A 15,658-nucleotide genomic window follows, 5' to 3' on the forward strand; every position below is an offset into this window, starting at 1 on the left:
GTTCTTCATTGAAGCGTGGCATTTAAAAGCATATCAAGTGTCTAACATTTAATCCCTCATAATTACCAATGTTAATTGTCAGTCACACCATGGCAAACAATCTCAAGTGTTTTCCGTAAAGATCATCTTGATAGTAGTGCAATTTAATATGCTGTAAGGCTTGGAAACATTTCAAAGATCAATCAGTAGATTCGCTTTTTGATTGTTTCTATCCATATGAGGGGGGGGGGGGCTGTCTTTGGAGTTGTGATAGGAAGTCTTTCTTTCCGGTGTATTTTCGTACTGGATGTACATCTCTATAACCAGATTAAAGGACACCTTACTTTGCCGTCAACAAAGGCTGTATTCTAATCTCCTTCAGCCACGGATTAAAGAGTCTCGTTGGCCTTTTAGCTCTCGCTTTCTCTTCGCGTCCCGTCTCTCTCGGTGCTCCGCTCTCTCCCGTGTCTACCCAAGGCCGCCTCTAATCAGCAGGCCTTGAGCTCTCAGAAAGGTCACCCTGTCCCTTTGATGGTGTTTTGATTCATCTCTTCCTCTCCCCTTCCTCCCGCCCTTCCCTTTCACCCCTTTTCTCTTGCAGGGAAGCTGGAGAGTCACTACCACCAGGGTGCCAAGAAGGGGCTGGTCGCTTCAGCCGCAGAGTGACGTCCCAACGAACGGAATGAGGAAGAATGAACCGACAATCCACTGGTCTGTTTCACATCCAGTTCAGAATAATAGCAGTGTGTTTGAATAGCAGTAAAAGTTCAAAATCCTTACAATAACATTCTTATTTTAATGCATTGAAAATGTGGTGGGAACATTGCATCTTCTTTTCGAAGTCCAAACAAGAAAACAGTATTTTTTTTTTCCCCTGTAAAAAGACTTAAGAAAACTGACTTTTTTTTTTTTTGCAAACTCAAAATATTTACTGATTAAACTGAACAATGCTTGGCTTCACATAGGCGTCTCCAAGGCTGGATTTTCACAATTCTTTTTTTTTGTGTGCCCAGGAAGCTCAAATTGTATTTGAGTCATGCCTGTGTAAGGATAAATGACCCATGGATTGGATTCTTGAATAAAAAAAAGATGTACGTATTAAATATCTGGTGACTTGAGTGCAGCATGAACACACAGAAGGGAAAAATCCAGTCAATGCGAGCTTGACATCATCAAAGTAGATAGATTGGTGACGTTCACTTATGTATGCTCAAACAACATTAAAAAAAAAAAACACATGAAACAATCCCTTCAAATGTGCACCTAATCAGTCAAAAAATGAAATGGCACTTAGACAGACAGTGTCGAATCAACCTGAAAATGGTAAAGAATTGTGAAATGTAGTTTGTTGATCCTGATCATGAATGGATATTCACTGGTGTCAGAAGGTGGGCGACTCCCTGCAGCAGAGATTCAGTGATTCATAAGAAAAGCACAACCTTCCAAGCTTTTGTCAGTTTTAATACAGTACAAGACTGAGATGGGGAAACTTACTATGAGCAAGGCACGTCCTTTCTTTTCACTTTCTGCACAATTATTCAGAATGTAACAGTATCTTTAATACCAGTAAACCTTGAGTTTATTTTGCTCACTTTTCTCCCTTATCAGATTTCTAAAGTATCTTAAAAAGAGACTGCAGACGAGCAACTACTGGCGGATTGAGACATAAAAAGAAATGCCCAGCCTATCATTACCCTCCGAGCACCTACGGCCATGTTTAGACCGACAATAGTTTGGAAGTAAAAACCCAGCCTACTCATTTATTTCAGACAGAGAGACAATTACTTCAGCACAGTAGGGGTGATTATGCGGAGGGCTTTGGCAAGAGAGGCAGGGTCATCCAAGCACAATCCAAATGGCTTACATTTCTTTCCCACAGTGCGGCAACGTACAGCAAGCCTTAATCACTTTCCTTTGTTTGCCCATTTGAGGTACAAAAGCTTGCATTGTGTGAAACACAGTTTGGATCATTTTGTTGTACACTTAAGCCACAGTGAAAGCCATCCTCACAACCATGATCACTTTCATTCCGACAAGAATAAACACACTGAGAAACACTCCGACTCATGCTTTTTTTTTTTTTGTCCTTCAATGGTATTTTATCTCGTCGTCGTACGTGTACCAACACGCCCTGCGTAAGATAACTCCAGAAGATTTTGTTACATGTTCAGTCTAAACACTGCCACGCAGCATGTTTATCATACTCTGATACTGCCCGGGGCACATATGTCACAACACGTCATTTTTTTATGATTTCCCTGTGTGAATTAATCTTTCTTGGAGTCGTATGTAAACCATGACATTAGTACGTGGTATGTACAGTATGGACTTTTTATGCAGGAGTAGCACAATAGGCATCGTTGAACATTTGTAGTTTACTAAAGAAAAAATAATATTTTATCATACAACTTTAAAACTGCTGGGTTGTTTTTAAAATTGACCCAAACTCCTGAGTAGGTCAAATATTTAACCCAAATCGGCTTGTTTTTATCGTGGCCTTTTTAAGGGTGTATGGCACATTGTTAACATCATACTGAACTCTATTTGCTACCTGACTGAAGGAAATTGAGGTTAAAAATGTTTTTCCATTTTCAGGATCGTTGGTAAATTGTAAAAGGAAGAGCCTTTTAGTTTGAAGTGACCTGTAACTTTCTTATAAATGGAAAATCAGGTATTTGTTTACTTGACAATTGGCTCATTTATCATTAACATATTCGGCTTTTGCAACCTGATTCTTGCACACGCATACCAATGATGATGCTGAAGTATTCATACAAGGCCTTTAGTTGGCCGTTGGCTGCTGTTGGAATGCAACCCTGCATAGAAAAGAACAGAACTAAATATCAGATTTGGGGCATTTTTTTTAAGCAATGTAGAAATTCCAGTTTTAATCGTAGCAGAAAGAGCTACGATTAAAACTGCTACGAACATCTTGGCTGTATGTGTGTGTAAACTGCACATACATAAATTATAAATATTTATACAGTTGTGAATGAGTAATGTATATGAAAAATTGAGATTCTACATATGGTAGGGTAGATTTACTGTACTATGCTTGTGTATGCAATAAATATATACATAAGCAGTTGAGAATAAAATAAACACCAGCAACACCATCAGGGGTGCGCCTGAATTCTAATATGCATGGGTCAATATCACTTTAGTGCCTTTGGGTGTCCTCATTGGAATCACTCAGTCATCATAAATGTAGCAGAATAATGAAACTCTCAGGTCTTATTATAAGTGGCCAAACAGTTTCACACATAACAGTGCAATGTATGTTTTGTGATATTTATCTTACTGTGGAGGATGTCAAGCTTAACCCAGTCATTGTGAAATACCAATGGATTAAAAAGAAAGAAATAAATGTTTTACAAATTCAAAATGTGGCTTGCTAGCTGAATCACTTTTGAGCACATTAATTGCTGACGTCCACACTATTTTTGTCCACCCTGTCAACGAACGCACATATTTTGTAGTTTGCTTTATGCATTGTGCCCAAGCACACCCTCTTCCAAATGTGCTTAGTATAGCGTGCAAACTAGTCAAACATGCTCTAAAATGCTGTGAGGCTGGCTCACTTATCTTACAGAGACAATGGTGCTTCTCTTTTGTGTATATCCAAGCCAGTGAAGAAAAATATTCTTGAAAAGGATCATCTACTACTTTTTGGCAAGTTGTTTTACTTTTGATGCTTTATTTAAATAGCATCTAAATTATTAAAATATTTCAATAATGTATTCTAAATTGTTTTGCACTGAGCCCTCACTGGTTTATTTATTTATTGCACCTTGGTATTTTGAGATTAAGCCAACAAAAACTTATCTTGATGATGAAACACGAGGGGAATGCGTAGTGAAATGCAGAAGTGAGTAAACAATCTTGGCGTATTTGCAAATTATTTGGAGGATTACTAAAACTGTAAGGCCGATTTGGTGATACATTTTATTTTTATAAGATCTCTAAAGCACGGTGTCAAACTCAAGGCCCGGGGGCCAGATACGGCCCGTCACATTATTTTATGTGGCCCGCGAAGACAAATTGTGCATCAAATTTGTGTGTCATTACTAGAATTGCAAATTGTCTTCACTTTAAATAATATCTTTTTTTTTTTAATATTTGACCAGTTTTTACTCGTCTGATTTGAAAACGAGTTATTTGTCAGTTTTTTTTGTAGCTTTTACTGTATATAATATGAGGTGCTCATACATTTATTTGGGTTGACAGTCATAATGGCCCTCCGAAAGAAGCTATGGCTACAATGCGGCCCGCGAAAAAAATGAGTTTGACACATCCTGCTCTAAAGTCTTGGAAAGCGATTAAGATCAATGTCGTGGATTTGCATTGATATTACAGGACCTCTCATTTGTACAATTTGTGGATCGATGTTGTTTTGTTCTCACGAGTAGCTGATGGGATATGAGCTGTTCATATTACACCGAGCGATATAACCGCGTTGGCTGAGGAGGGGATGCTGGGCAGTCATGGTTGTCTCTTTATGGCTCATTCACACGCTATTGAGGCTCCCAGCTGTACAATAGCCAATATGTATTGTTTCTTACTTGTTACTGATAAGACTTCAATCCACCAAAGAAATAATAGCAAGAGTCAAGTGTGACAGCAGAATAAGCTGTTTGGCACGGACGTTGAAGATTTGGCTCACTTGACATGGCCACAACACAGTTATGCGGCTTATCCCACAAATGTGTGTTTCTTATGAACGGCAAGTCAATTACAAGGGAAATAAACAGATTGTATGAAAGCATTTTTCCATATGAAGTCAAGCTCGTTGGACTTAAAGTGTAATTCATCATTTGGACATTATCATGTTTTTTCCCCTGCACTGGGCTTTTGAGAACCTGTATTAAAACTGAATAATCTAGTTCAATGACTGGTGGTTGTTTTTTTTCTTCCTCTTCTGCCACTGCAATGTGGGGTTTCAACATTTTACCTGCTCTTGCGTTGCGGTTTCCTCCCCAGTCTGTTGAGTGGCACTCCCGACTAAGCCTCTTCTTGAGGGCGTATTTCATCATAGTGAATGAATCACCAACAGATTCACACACACGGTCATTCTGGCTCGATGTGTTTCTCGCTGCCTTGGCATTGTAAATCGCTGTTGATTATCTCCGATTTACTCTTGTTTGAGTTGCAGATTAGCTACAACTCCTCGCTCCACGGCATTCGGCATCCAAACACAAGCCCTCCCGGTAATCTCCCTCCAAGAGTCTCCTTTGTGAAGTTTCTCCCATAGAATTGCTTTTTTCCCCACTGCAGAGGCTGCTTAAGAATTTCCTAAATTCAACCCCCAGTGAATGAACGATGACAGCTCATTGCCCTGTGGGTGGCCTTTTCTTCTGTCCCCCACATCAGGGACATTCCTCTGGATGAGAGCAGACATCCAAGTTCACATAAACAAGGCCTCTGTGCTGCTCGGCGGAACAATTAAGCACATGCGCTCTCATTTTTTTCTGAACGAATAGCGCAAGCCTCATGTGCTGTTGGTTTTTCACGCACAAAGGATAATATGAGCCACTTCATGTAGAACTAATACGGAGTGGAATAGATTGACTACCATGGGAACATAGATATCATTTGCAAATCTGATATCATAGCCCAGCTGTTGGAATGTTATTGCACAAACAAAAAAAAAGACTATTGATGCAATATATTTATTTTTAATCCTTGAGTAAAGAAAGTTTGCTTTCTTTTTACATATTCAAATCTGTTCCCTTCAGACTGTAGACATAGCTAATGTTGATAGACTGCAATTCATTTTTTAATTCAACTTAATCCACCTTAGATAAATAAAGTGCAGGAGGCACTTAAGAAAATGTTCTTATAACGCCGGGGCCGCCATGTTTTAATTCCGTCCGCTACGTCGTATATATTCTTGATTTGGGTTTTTACAAGTCGCCTGATGTAATTTCCTGGAGCGGAGCCTTTTGTGTGTTCACTAAGAGGCTGATTGAACTAAGGGCAGTGACTGTCCCATCCCCCACCGCCGCAGGCAGGCAAGCAGACAGGGAGGGGGAATTAGGATTTGGACGTCTTTGGGAGAGGTGGTGGCAGGCAGTCAGGCAGCAGAACAATACAAACTGGAGACTTCTTTTGGCTCATCCATCTCGTAATATGTCACAGAGGGATGGGCGTACAAAGGAAATATTTAGGGAAGGAAATTGTCCCTCTTTGGTTCACTGATGATAGAGTAACAACATGATATTAAGACCAGAATTATTCATGTCCTACCCTAATGGTGAGTGACTCTCAAGTGGGAAGTGAATTTCTATCTGCTGAATCTATTAGCAGTTACGAGAAACACTGCAAGAAGCCTTTCTAGAGTTGTACTTGTCTTATTTGAGGACTTTTAAATTATACGCCGGCTGAAATAAAAGTTGCTTTTCTTCAATAGTTGCTTCTGTCAACATTGTGTTAAGCGATATCAGACTGATATCACATATCAGTCAAAGATTTGTTTGTTTTTTTAAATACATTTTGATTGACACTCTTATACAACATTTTAAAGGAAACACAATCTTTTGCACCATCCATCCATCCATCCATTTTCTGAACCGCTTAGTCCCCACGGGGGTCGCGGGCGTGCTGGAGCCTATCCCAGCCGTCATCGGGCAGTAGGCGGGGGACACCCTGAACTGGTTGCCAGCCAATCGCAGGGCACACAGAGACAGACAACCAATCGCACTCACACTCACACGTAGGGACAATTTGGAGTCTTCAATCGGCCTACCAAGCATGTTTTTGGAATGTGGGAGGAAACCGGAGTGCCCGGAGAAAACCCACGCGGGCCCGGGGAGAACATGCAAACTCCACACAGGGAGGGCCGGAGGTGGAATCGAACCCGCACTCTCCTAGCTGTGAGGCGGACGTGCTACCCAGTGCGCCACCGAGCCGCCCTCTTTTGCACCATTCTAATGTAAATTCAAACATAATCAAGAGCACTTTTTTCCGTTTTTAATTTAGATCTAGTGTTGGCTCGTGAGTGAATGATGCCGGCATTTGTTATTTTGGGAGACACCAACTCGTATAACAACATAAAACACATATTGTCATATAAAGCAGTTAACCAAATGTCTGATTTTTATGTTTTAATTGGCGAATATAAAAACAAGGAATAAAACCCAGACAAGTTTTAACATAAATGTTTATTTAAATTGAAAAAATAATAATAATATTAAAAGTACATTTCAAACCAGCAATGTAATGTGAAATTGCAGTCGATATATTGGATCACAATATTTAGGCATATATATGCATACACGTTATTGAAAAACTACTATAAGTGTTATAAAATCAAGATTACCCAAAGAGAAGCATAATCTCCCCGTTGTTGCATAAAGTTAGCTGTTAGCTTGGAGAAAACGTGCATAAAAGAAGTGGTGTTTCAGTGAGTGGTTGGCTGTGTGTTTTTTTTAATGTGTATCAATAATTTAAGACATGAAACATCCATTCATTTTCTATGCTGCTTATCCTCTTCAGGGTAGTTGAAGCCTATGCCTGACTCAAGCTTGGATGGGGTGAGAGTCAGTTTCAGGAAGCAGACAACCATTGTCACTCACGTTCACACTGGCACAAAGTTGGAACTGAACCCAACCTGCCTGCACTAAAGTCAGGCATATTAAGGATGCTGAAAAAAAAAAACCACCTTGCGTACATTAAATTGTTAATGCCTATTGCCAGTGCTTAGCGGCAGCTCCAGTGTTAGAAGCTAGCTGCTACGTAAGCAAATGCCCCATAAAGGCTGGCAAAAACCGTCGTATTACTTTTCAAGACAGTTTAATAGCTGAAAATGACTTTGCAAGTATTGATGCCAACGGTCTGACACAGTTGCCTTTCCCACTGATCACTTTAAAAAACCAGGCTTACTCAAAATTGCTGTTTAAGCCAGCAACATTGCTAGCCTACTGTGATTCTGATGTCACTTAGTTAAATAGACCAAAATCTATGAGGAGAGATTTGTCAAAAATCCTACCAGAGAGGAAAATAGTGTGCTGCGAAGCACAGTTTTGATTTAAGGAAAAAGATGATCCAAAAATGAAAACCAGTTGATCATTCATTATTAAGTGGAAATGTGTGTGTATTCACAATTGTTCTTTTAAGAGGCAAAAAACAAACAAACATATTTTTAACAAATTAGGTGACAATTCGTGAGAATTCTCAGATGGATATCAGACTACCAAAATATTCCATAGCTGCAGCCCTCGTGTACAGTACAGCAAACATTTCCTAACATCCTCTGTGTAATGTACAATTCAGACATTCTCGCTCGTCAAGTGCTTGACGGCATGTTGCTTTGCTTAGACCGGAGGTCTAAGTTGGGCCCCATCTGGGAGGGGGAAGCACATGTACGTTTGAATGTGGTTCTCCCTCAAGACAAGACACGGATGCGGCTTTGTGTTCTCTTCTTATGAGGATCTGTTAGCGCTCAATAACCAGCCAACCTAAATGGGAACATTTCATCTTTTCGCCATTCCCTTCTCATCAGAGGAAACTGTTGTTCAATTAAAAATGGATTTCCCATTACAAATAGCTTACATACATCTGCATTTTCAAAGAGTCACTGCCGAGAGATTGATTTGGTCCGCAACCCTTTGACCTCGCTGAATGAGGTGTGACCTGTAACAACTATAACAACACGTTGTAGGAAGTTACACAAAAAAACAGATCCAGCTTAGAGCCGTTCACGTGCGTTTTTAAGAGCGAGCGCCGAGTCACATCCACACGTTGTAAACAAATAGAAAGAGCCAATAGTCTTGTAACATGATCCATGATAAAGAGAGTCCCTCAAGCTCGCGCCATTAGGATCTAATGTGTGTCCACACCAGCCCCTCCCAAGGGCGCCTCCTTCTCAGTGTTTCAACACCACAAGACAGTTCAGATGATAGTTTGCCTTCAAGGGCTTCTCTGTCAGGAGGGCTAAACGACTGAACACAGTTATTTGTCAAGCTTTACTCCCTTGAATATGTAGAAGACCTTCGTCCAGGTTGCTGTTTTCTTACCAGATAGAAACCGTAGCAGATTCATAACAAGATTAGTCTAGATTACCATTAGCCTATTGCGATCTGAGAGACGATAAATGCAAAGCCACGTTTGCCGCAAGATAATGACAATGCGGTCGCCTCGCCTCGACCGTTATGTGTAACCGTAAAGAGCGATTTGGCAAAACGGCTGAAGCAACAAATGTTTTGTAACAACCGCCATGAAAACTGTTTTTCTCTCCCCAATTGGGTGAAAAAAATGGAAGCCGGGCCAATAGAAATACAGCGTGGAGCCGAAATGGTAATTCTCTTAGCAAACGATTGGCAATAATTATGTGGGCAGATAAAAGTCAAATAACTAACTACAAGTGACGGTTTTGTGTAACTTCAACTTCCTGTGTAGAGGCTTTTATGCTTTTCCTTCATCATCTCAATGTATTGTAATTCTTCATTCTTGGCGTATTTTGATGAAAGCATGTGACAAAAAAGTGATTCAAACACTTTTGGAATCGCTTTGAATTGTGAAATAAAATGCAGACCGTCTCTTTGAAAGTTGATCTGTGACACACAATCGCACACATTTCCTGCCAACCAGACTTGCTTGATTCTTACCACCTCCCTAATTTCTCCTGACCTTCTTTTGTGGTTTTAACCTGCAGTGTCACTTGACAAATACTGCTCAGAATTATGCCCAAAAATGTCCCCCCTATGGTGATTATTTTCAGAACTACGGTATAATACGGTACAATTTATCACAAGAAGTGCATGAGGGTCGCTACCTAATTTCTCTGCGATCGATCAAATAGATTGCTGCGACATCCCTCTCACGACCATAAATATGAAGCTGCTGGTGGTGCTAGCGTTGTCATTAAGGTTAAACCCTGTGGGAGCCATCAGTCTCTGTACGCTCCCATCCCCAGAGCTCCACTCCATAGAGAAGAGGAAGGCAAACGTGAATAACAACAAAGAGGTACAGATCAGCAGAAATGGCCCTTCTACCTATCAATCAGGGAAGGGAGGATCAATTGGATTTGGTGAGCCACTTGAAATCATATATAATTACGCTGCAGTATAGCCCATCACGGGCTGTCTGTCTGGCTGGCTGCAATGCGCCCAATGTGCGACAGTGTTTGACACGGAGGTTTAATTGTGAGTGTGTGGCGGCGAACACGACTGTTTCAGATCTGTCCAAGAGCTTTACAGCGTCTTTTATGGAGTAATGGAAAGATGATCGCGCACAAATCAAGGCGGCCCTTGTGAGATTCCACATGGCTGGGCTGATTGGGTCTTTGGAGCTGATGGAAAACACATGTCTTCCACAGAGCCTGTTCCCTTCACTTTGTAGTCGGCGTGACTCTTGGAAAGGGCCTCGGAGGGCCGGCCACCACCTCAAATGTGTCCCCTGCAGTCCTACTAGCCACTGACTGTTACTTAGCCCTCCATCGGAGGCTGCCAATTCCCTCGGGAAGGCATGAGTGTGCCTGCCAGCAGGAATGCATTTGAGGCAATCGAGCAAGATGGAGGATGGTGAGGAGCTGCTGCTGCTGCTGCCACCGCCGCTTCCCCCTCTGTGTGAAAATGAGTCCATTAATTCAACCCCAGTCCCTCCTCCTCCTCCCCATCGTCTTTGCCAGTCCTCTCTGTGCCTGTTGTCTGTGTTTGTTAGCAAGATGATTCCCTCTGTCATGTCAAAGGCAACATTATCATATTCTTGTTGCCTGGGAAACCAGTGCTGAGAGAGACAATGACTTAAAGCCTCACTGGTGTTTGAAGCTGCTTGAACATGAAAGGTTATTCATGGTGTTGCCAGAATTGGAGGTCTGACATATCTGAAAGGCTCTTATTCGGAGAAGATCACCGTTTCATGAGAAACTCCCTCTTGGATTTGCTTCAATTGGATTCTCTGTGCTAATATTGAAGCAAAGGTTTACAGAGTCAAAAAGGAATGTTTGTCCTATACAATGAAACGAAAATACATGTGTCGTTTGTCAAAGAAACCGTTTTTTTGCCAATAGCAATCACTATACAGATGGTCGGTCCTTGGTTCCATTGGCGGCAACAACCTCAATTTGTTAGATTATGCTGGAGGCTATCACTAGCTTTCTCGACCACAATAGTTAAGTCTTATTATAGTAAATATTTGCATGTACCACGCGATGATGTATTCGTACATATATTCGTGCTGATATTATTATTATTCAATATACTATCTTCATAGTTTTAACTTTGAGTAGGTACGTGACACTGCCTTGTTTTGACATTTGTTCAAAAAAGTATGTATATTTTTGAGAAATTCTGTCGCCTCGTTTTTTATTTAATGAATTTCAGTATTCCGATCATTATTGCACGCATAGACGGCAGGATAAATCATCTTTGACCACCCAAATAGCTCGCCGCAATACTACACCGACTTATACAACATCATTTTGAGGTATTTGGTGACATGTTGACAAAGTTTTGTCAGATTCATTTATACACTGCAGTACAAGAACCTTGAAATACTAAACATATTGACAAAATTAGAACACAGTTTTGTTCCTTTATTCCATATCTCTTCCAGTGACATTGGTTTTGCTGGAATTGAAAAGGATTTTAATTTTCTTGTCACATCCTCACAATTACCGATGCACTTAATTCCAGTGCTTCACAATTACTCTCTCTCTCTCTCTCTCTCTCTCTCTCTCTCTCTCTCTCTCTCTCTCTCTCTCTCTCTCTCTCTCTCTCTCTCTCTCTCTCTCTCTCTCTCTAATCGACAGCGGGCAACAGCGCTTCCATGTAATCAATTTATCTGTTCAAATGAAATTACTACAGTCTTTTTGACTGACACGTCAGATAGTTAAACTATATGGCTGTTAACTTTTTTTGATTACTCAAATGAAATTGGTTTGTTTCCGAATGGAAGTACGTTTAACCAAATGGTAAAAAGTGCTTTTGATGCTTGGTTGCGGTGTGACCTGCGACTCTTCCTCCCCTAATGATCCAATTCCGGGTGTTCCATGAGTTCAATCCGTGTGGAGTTTGTTTCCAGGTGTTCCAGGCGTCTCCTTCTGTTGCCTCCGCTGTTGCTGCTGCTGCTTGGCTACATTATATCAGTTCCCACACGAAGAGCCGCTACGCTGTTTCACGCTCAAACGGCAAATACGGAGGAATTAACCCGAGTGGAAAGCTATTGGCTTTGGGATTACATTGGCCGAGGGTCGCGGGAGAGGAGCGGGCTTGTTGTTGGTCTGCCGGCTGCACCTCGAACATGTCCTCTCCCCCCGGGCTCGGTCGTCTTCGTTGTTGACGCAAACGTTATCTCCACTTGAGATGGCACAAGTCCAGTGAATCGCTGGCCTCCCCTCCTCTCTCCTGTGCTGGATGTCTTTGGGGATTGCGCTGCCACTGCTGTCGACTGCTTCGGCTTTTTCTTGAGCTGCATTTCAAAAGCTGTTACTCTGACTTGTACTTTTTTTTTTTTTTTTGCGGAGTGGCCGTCACAATGGAACAACGAGGACCTGGAATACGCATGACGAGCTAAGTCAGTAAGTTGATCTTCCTTTATTATTATGACTGTTTATCGTTAGCCCAGGGTTGGCTAGCTTGGGAGCACATAGCCAACACAGCATGCCGCAGAGAGTAAGCTAATGTAGCTGAGGCTGAGCTCATTGTTTCAGTCTACTCCTCGTCAGATGAGCTTATCACAGCCAACTGAACTCCCTTGAAGTTCAGCTCTTGGAAACACGCTTTAGTATTAAAGATATTCACGCTCTACCGACGAACGATCAAACGCACACAGTAGAGTACTTCGAGTACTGTAAGTCAAGTAAACAAGTGGTACATAATTTGATGTGATTTGTCGAATAAACATTGATGTGTAAATCCTGCTCGTGTCTGACATGTACAAACAAACTCTTGCAGCTTCTTAAATAGTGTTCCAGGTACCCCAAGGGGGTCCTATAATAGTTTTCGAGAACATCCCGAAGGGAAAGAATACCGTGAACGGTGTCACTATTGAGGGTATTTCCCCATTTGATTATGTTGCTGTCAACAGGAGTAGGTGCAGTGTTTCAGTTCGGTAGTAAATCTTGAGTAGCACTCCTAGGAGATAAAGATAACACCATGGTTACCAGCTTTTTTCCCAAAGCAGATTGCCTGCATGTGGCAAATGGTTTGTTTATAACTTGTCTGTTTGACTCCAAGTACACAAGCATCAGTTAAACAAATATGGCTGCTCCTGTGTCATTGGGTACTTGGTATTTTGGGGTGATTACTAAGCGGCTTAATCATCTAGAGGTTTACATGCCTGCCAAACGGGCTTTCTTGCTGGAGAGTCAACATAAGGTTGTCAATGTTCCCTCTAATTTTTCATGGGTCTGGGCATAGATCCCTGAGCACACCCGAGGACCACTGTGAGCAACATCAGATGTGCATGCTGTGGCCACACACCAGTGTCCCACCTGTTCAAAAACCTTGAATCGTAGCAACTTACATGGCTTATTCAAAGAATCACCTTACAGCAGCAATTCTCAGGAGTTTACTTTTAATATAAGCAATTTCGCCTACTTAAAATGAAAAGTATAGATGTGTAGTATGTTAAAGTGGAAGTCCACTCAAAAAATTTCCTTGTAATAATATGTTCTATGCAGCTCAACTAGTTGAAACTGTTGTGGTTAATGTTTTATTTTTTGAAATATTAAGTAAACAAGTCAAATCCACCTGGTTTTATTCTTCGTACGGGCTAGTCATTTTGCCCCTTGGTGTCGACTGAAAATGACATCACAGTTGCCAGGGCTCAGGTCACTACCAATCACGACGCACCAGTTTTGAGAAGATGAGCCGTGATTGGTTGTGACCTGAGCCCTGGCAACTGTGATGTCATTTTCAGTCGCCAGCAAGTGGCAAAATGGCCGGCCCCTGAGAAGGATAAAATGGGTGAATTTGACTCATATTCTATAAAAACATTTTTAATCAGAATGTCATGTTTTGATTAGTTGGGGCCCACACAACAAATTATTATAAAGAAAAGTTTGGGGCTTTAAATGATACCCTCATAAACATACTCTCATTACATCCTAAAAGACCCGAATTTACACACTGGCCCTTTATTTTACCATGATAAAAGGTTGCGTTTGTTAACCCCGCTGCACTGTTGCCTAGCTAACCTTCGTGATGCGTATGAGCAAGGCACATATGCAAACATTATCAATGCTATGATTGACTGCGTAGCGTAAGTAAACCGTATGGTATCATTAACTGGACACCTGTCACTCACTGCATCACATTAAAAAGTGGTACCAAAAACACATAATTGGTTTAATTAATTGGATTAGGTCTACTATTAGATATTAATTAATACATTTGTGGTGAATTTTATATTATGCGCCGCGTAGATTTTCTTGTGCTGTGAGAATTTGCGAGCAATACTTAGAGGGAGCATTGAAGGTTGTCCATGTCAGACACAATCTGGGCTCCAGGAAATACTTTTTTGTTGAAATGGGGGTGTGGCCCCTGGGTATAGCCTGTCTGAAGCGAGACTATATGTTCAGTGTCTGTTGTGGTCACATGACCGGTTTGTAATCAGTCAACGTTCAATTAATTTTTGTCAATATTCCATTTGCAAAATAAATGCCTGCCAAATCTTCAACTACAATAGTATTGTGGTTATTGTTTGCCTTAATTATGTAGAGGACATATTCAAATAAATCAATAATATGGAACGGTCTATAGGAAGAGCTCACTTATTATGAACTTGCTAGGTTAAACAGCAGCCTCATGTAAATTGTTGTCTCATACCTGGAATGCAAGAATGCTTTGTTGATCTGTGTACATTTAATTATACTGATAGAAAAAGGTGTAACAGGTAGTAACTCCAACTTCCCACTTTTTTTGGGTGTACATATTGTGCCATATTGATGTGTATCTATAAATGGTAGTGACAGAATACTGGAACAGCTTTTATAACTCCATTGCTGCAGACACACACGGATTGTGGTCTAAAAGCACATCCTGGAATACGATTTGGCATCGATGAGTTCTGTGTTGAAAAGCAGAGGAACATGTTGTGGTTAGAGGAGCCTCTTTAACACAGAATCAAACCAGAAGACCAGGCATCGTGCACTTTTGCCTTTTACTCCGAAATCCACTAAAGCAGGATTTTGCCGCAGCTGGGTCTGCTTTATCACAGTGGAATCAAGATAATGGGTTGGGATGAGTCTGGTTGTCGTACAGTGACAATTGCTTTTAACACACCAGGGTGGAAGAAGTGAGTAACTGGTGAACTTTACTCTTGCAGGACCTAATGCACAGTTTCTGACACGTGACAAATAGTGTGCCGTTTGGGTGTGTACCACATGGACTGTAGGAAACAACGGTGAATGTTGTCTCAGGAGATTACAAAGAAAATTGTAGACAAGCACATTAAAGAAAGACATTCTCATTCTATAAGGCATTCCTCCAAGCAGCTTGATTTCAGCAGTTGCGAAAGCGTTACATAAATAAAGATGAGTTAAGCTCCTGTGACTGCAGATCTGTGGGACTGTAGCCAACCTGCCTAGGCATGGCTGCATAGGGAAAAAGCTTTACGAATTGAAGAGATGGATAATGCGAGTGGTAACAAAAGAATCTAGAACAAACGCCAAAGTTAAAGGGAATTTCTAAGGACAAGGTACATGAGTGTCAGATCGCACCATACATCAAGTCAAGTC

At 41.1% G+C, this 15,658-nt stretch overlaps 2 protein-coding genes and 1 long non-coding RNA gene across 6 annotated transcripts in view; 2 read left to right on the top strand and 1 right to left on the bottom strand.

The window, feature by feature from the left end:
- Positions 1–4,861, top strand: part of trip4 (thyroid hormone receptor interactor 4) — a 57,882-nt gene extending 53,021 nt beyond the window's left edge. The window contains exons 13-14 of one of the 3 annotated variants that reach the window (XM_049718184.1): positions 581–690; positions 1,588–4,861. In XM_049718184.1, the coding sequence (XP_049574141.1) occupies positions 581–645 (65 nt within the window). In that variant the 3' untranslated portion in view covers positions 646–690; positions 1,588–4,861. Of the gene's footprint in view, positions 1–580; positions 1,083–1,587 lie in introns of those variants that run through there. The other 2 variants (XM_049718183.2, XM_049718182.2) reach the window with 2 other exon arrangements.
- Positions 880–5,213, bottom strand: LOC125967269 (uncharacterized). The gene is made up of 2 exons (XR_007480690.2): positions 4,931–5,213; positions 880–2,795 (listed from the first exon to the last, which is right to left on the bottom strand). It is a non-coding gene; the product is annotated as an uncharacterized lncRNA (long non-coding RNA).
- A 6,591-nt stretch (positions 5,214–11,804) lies between these two features.
- Positions 11,805–15,658, top strand: part of znf609b (zinc finger protein 609b) — a 62,619-nt gene continuing 58,765 nt past the window's right edge. Inside the window, exon 1 of one of the 2 annotated variants that reach the window (XM_049718176.2) lies at positions 11,805–12,496. The gene's annotated coding sequence lies outside the window, so the exon portion shown is untranslated. The remainder of the gene's footprint in view (positions 12,497–15,658) is intronic. The other variant, XM_049718177.2, reaches the window with a different exon arrangement.

This window comes from Syngnathus scovelli, chromosome 4 (assembly GCF_024217435.2).
Source record: "Syngnathus scovelli strain Florida chromosome 4, RoL_Ssco_1.2, whole genome shotgun sequence".
Taxonomy (NCBI): Eukaryota; Metazoa; Chordata; class Actinopteri; order Syngnathiformes; family Syngnathidae; genus Syngnathus; species Syngnathus scovelli.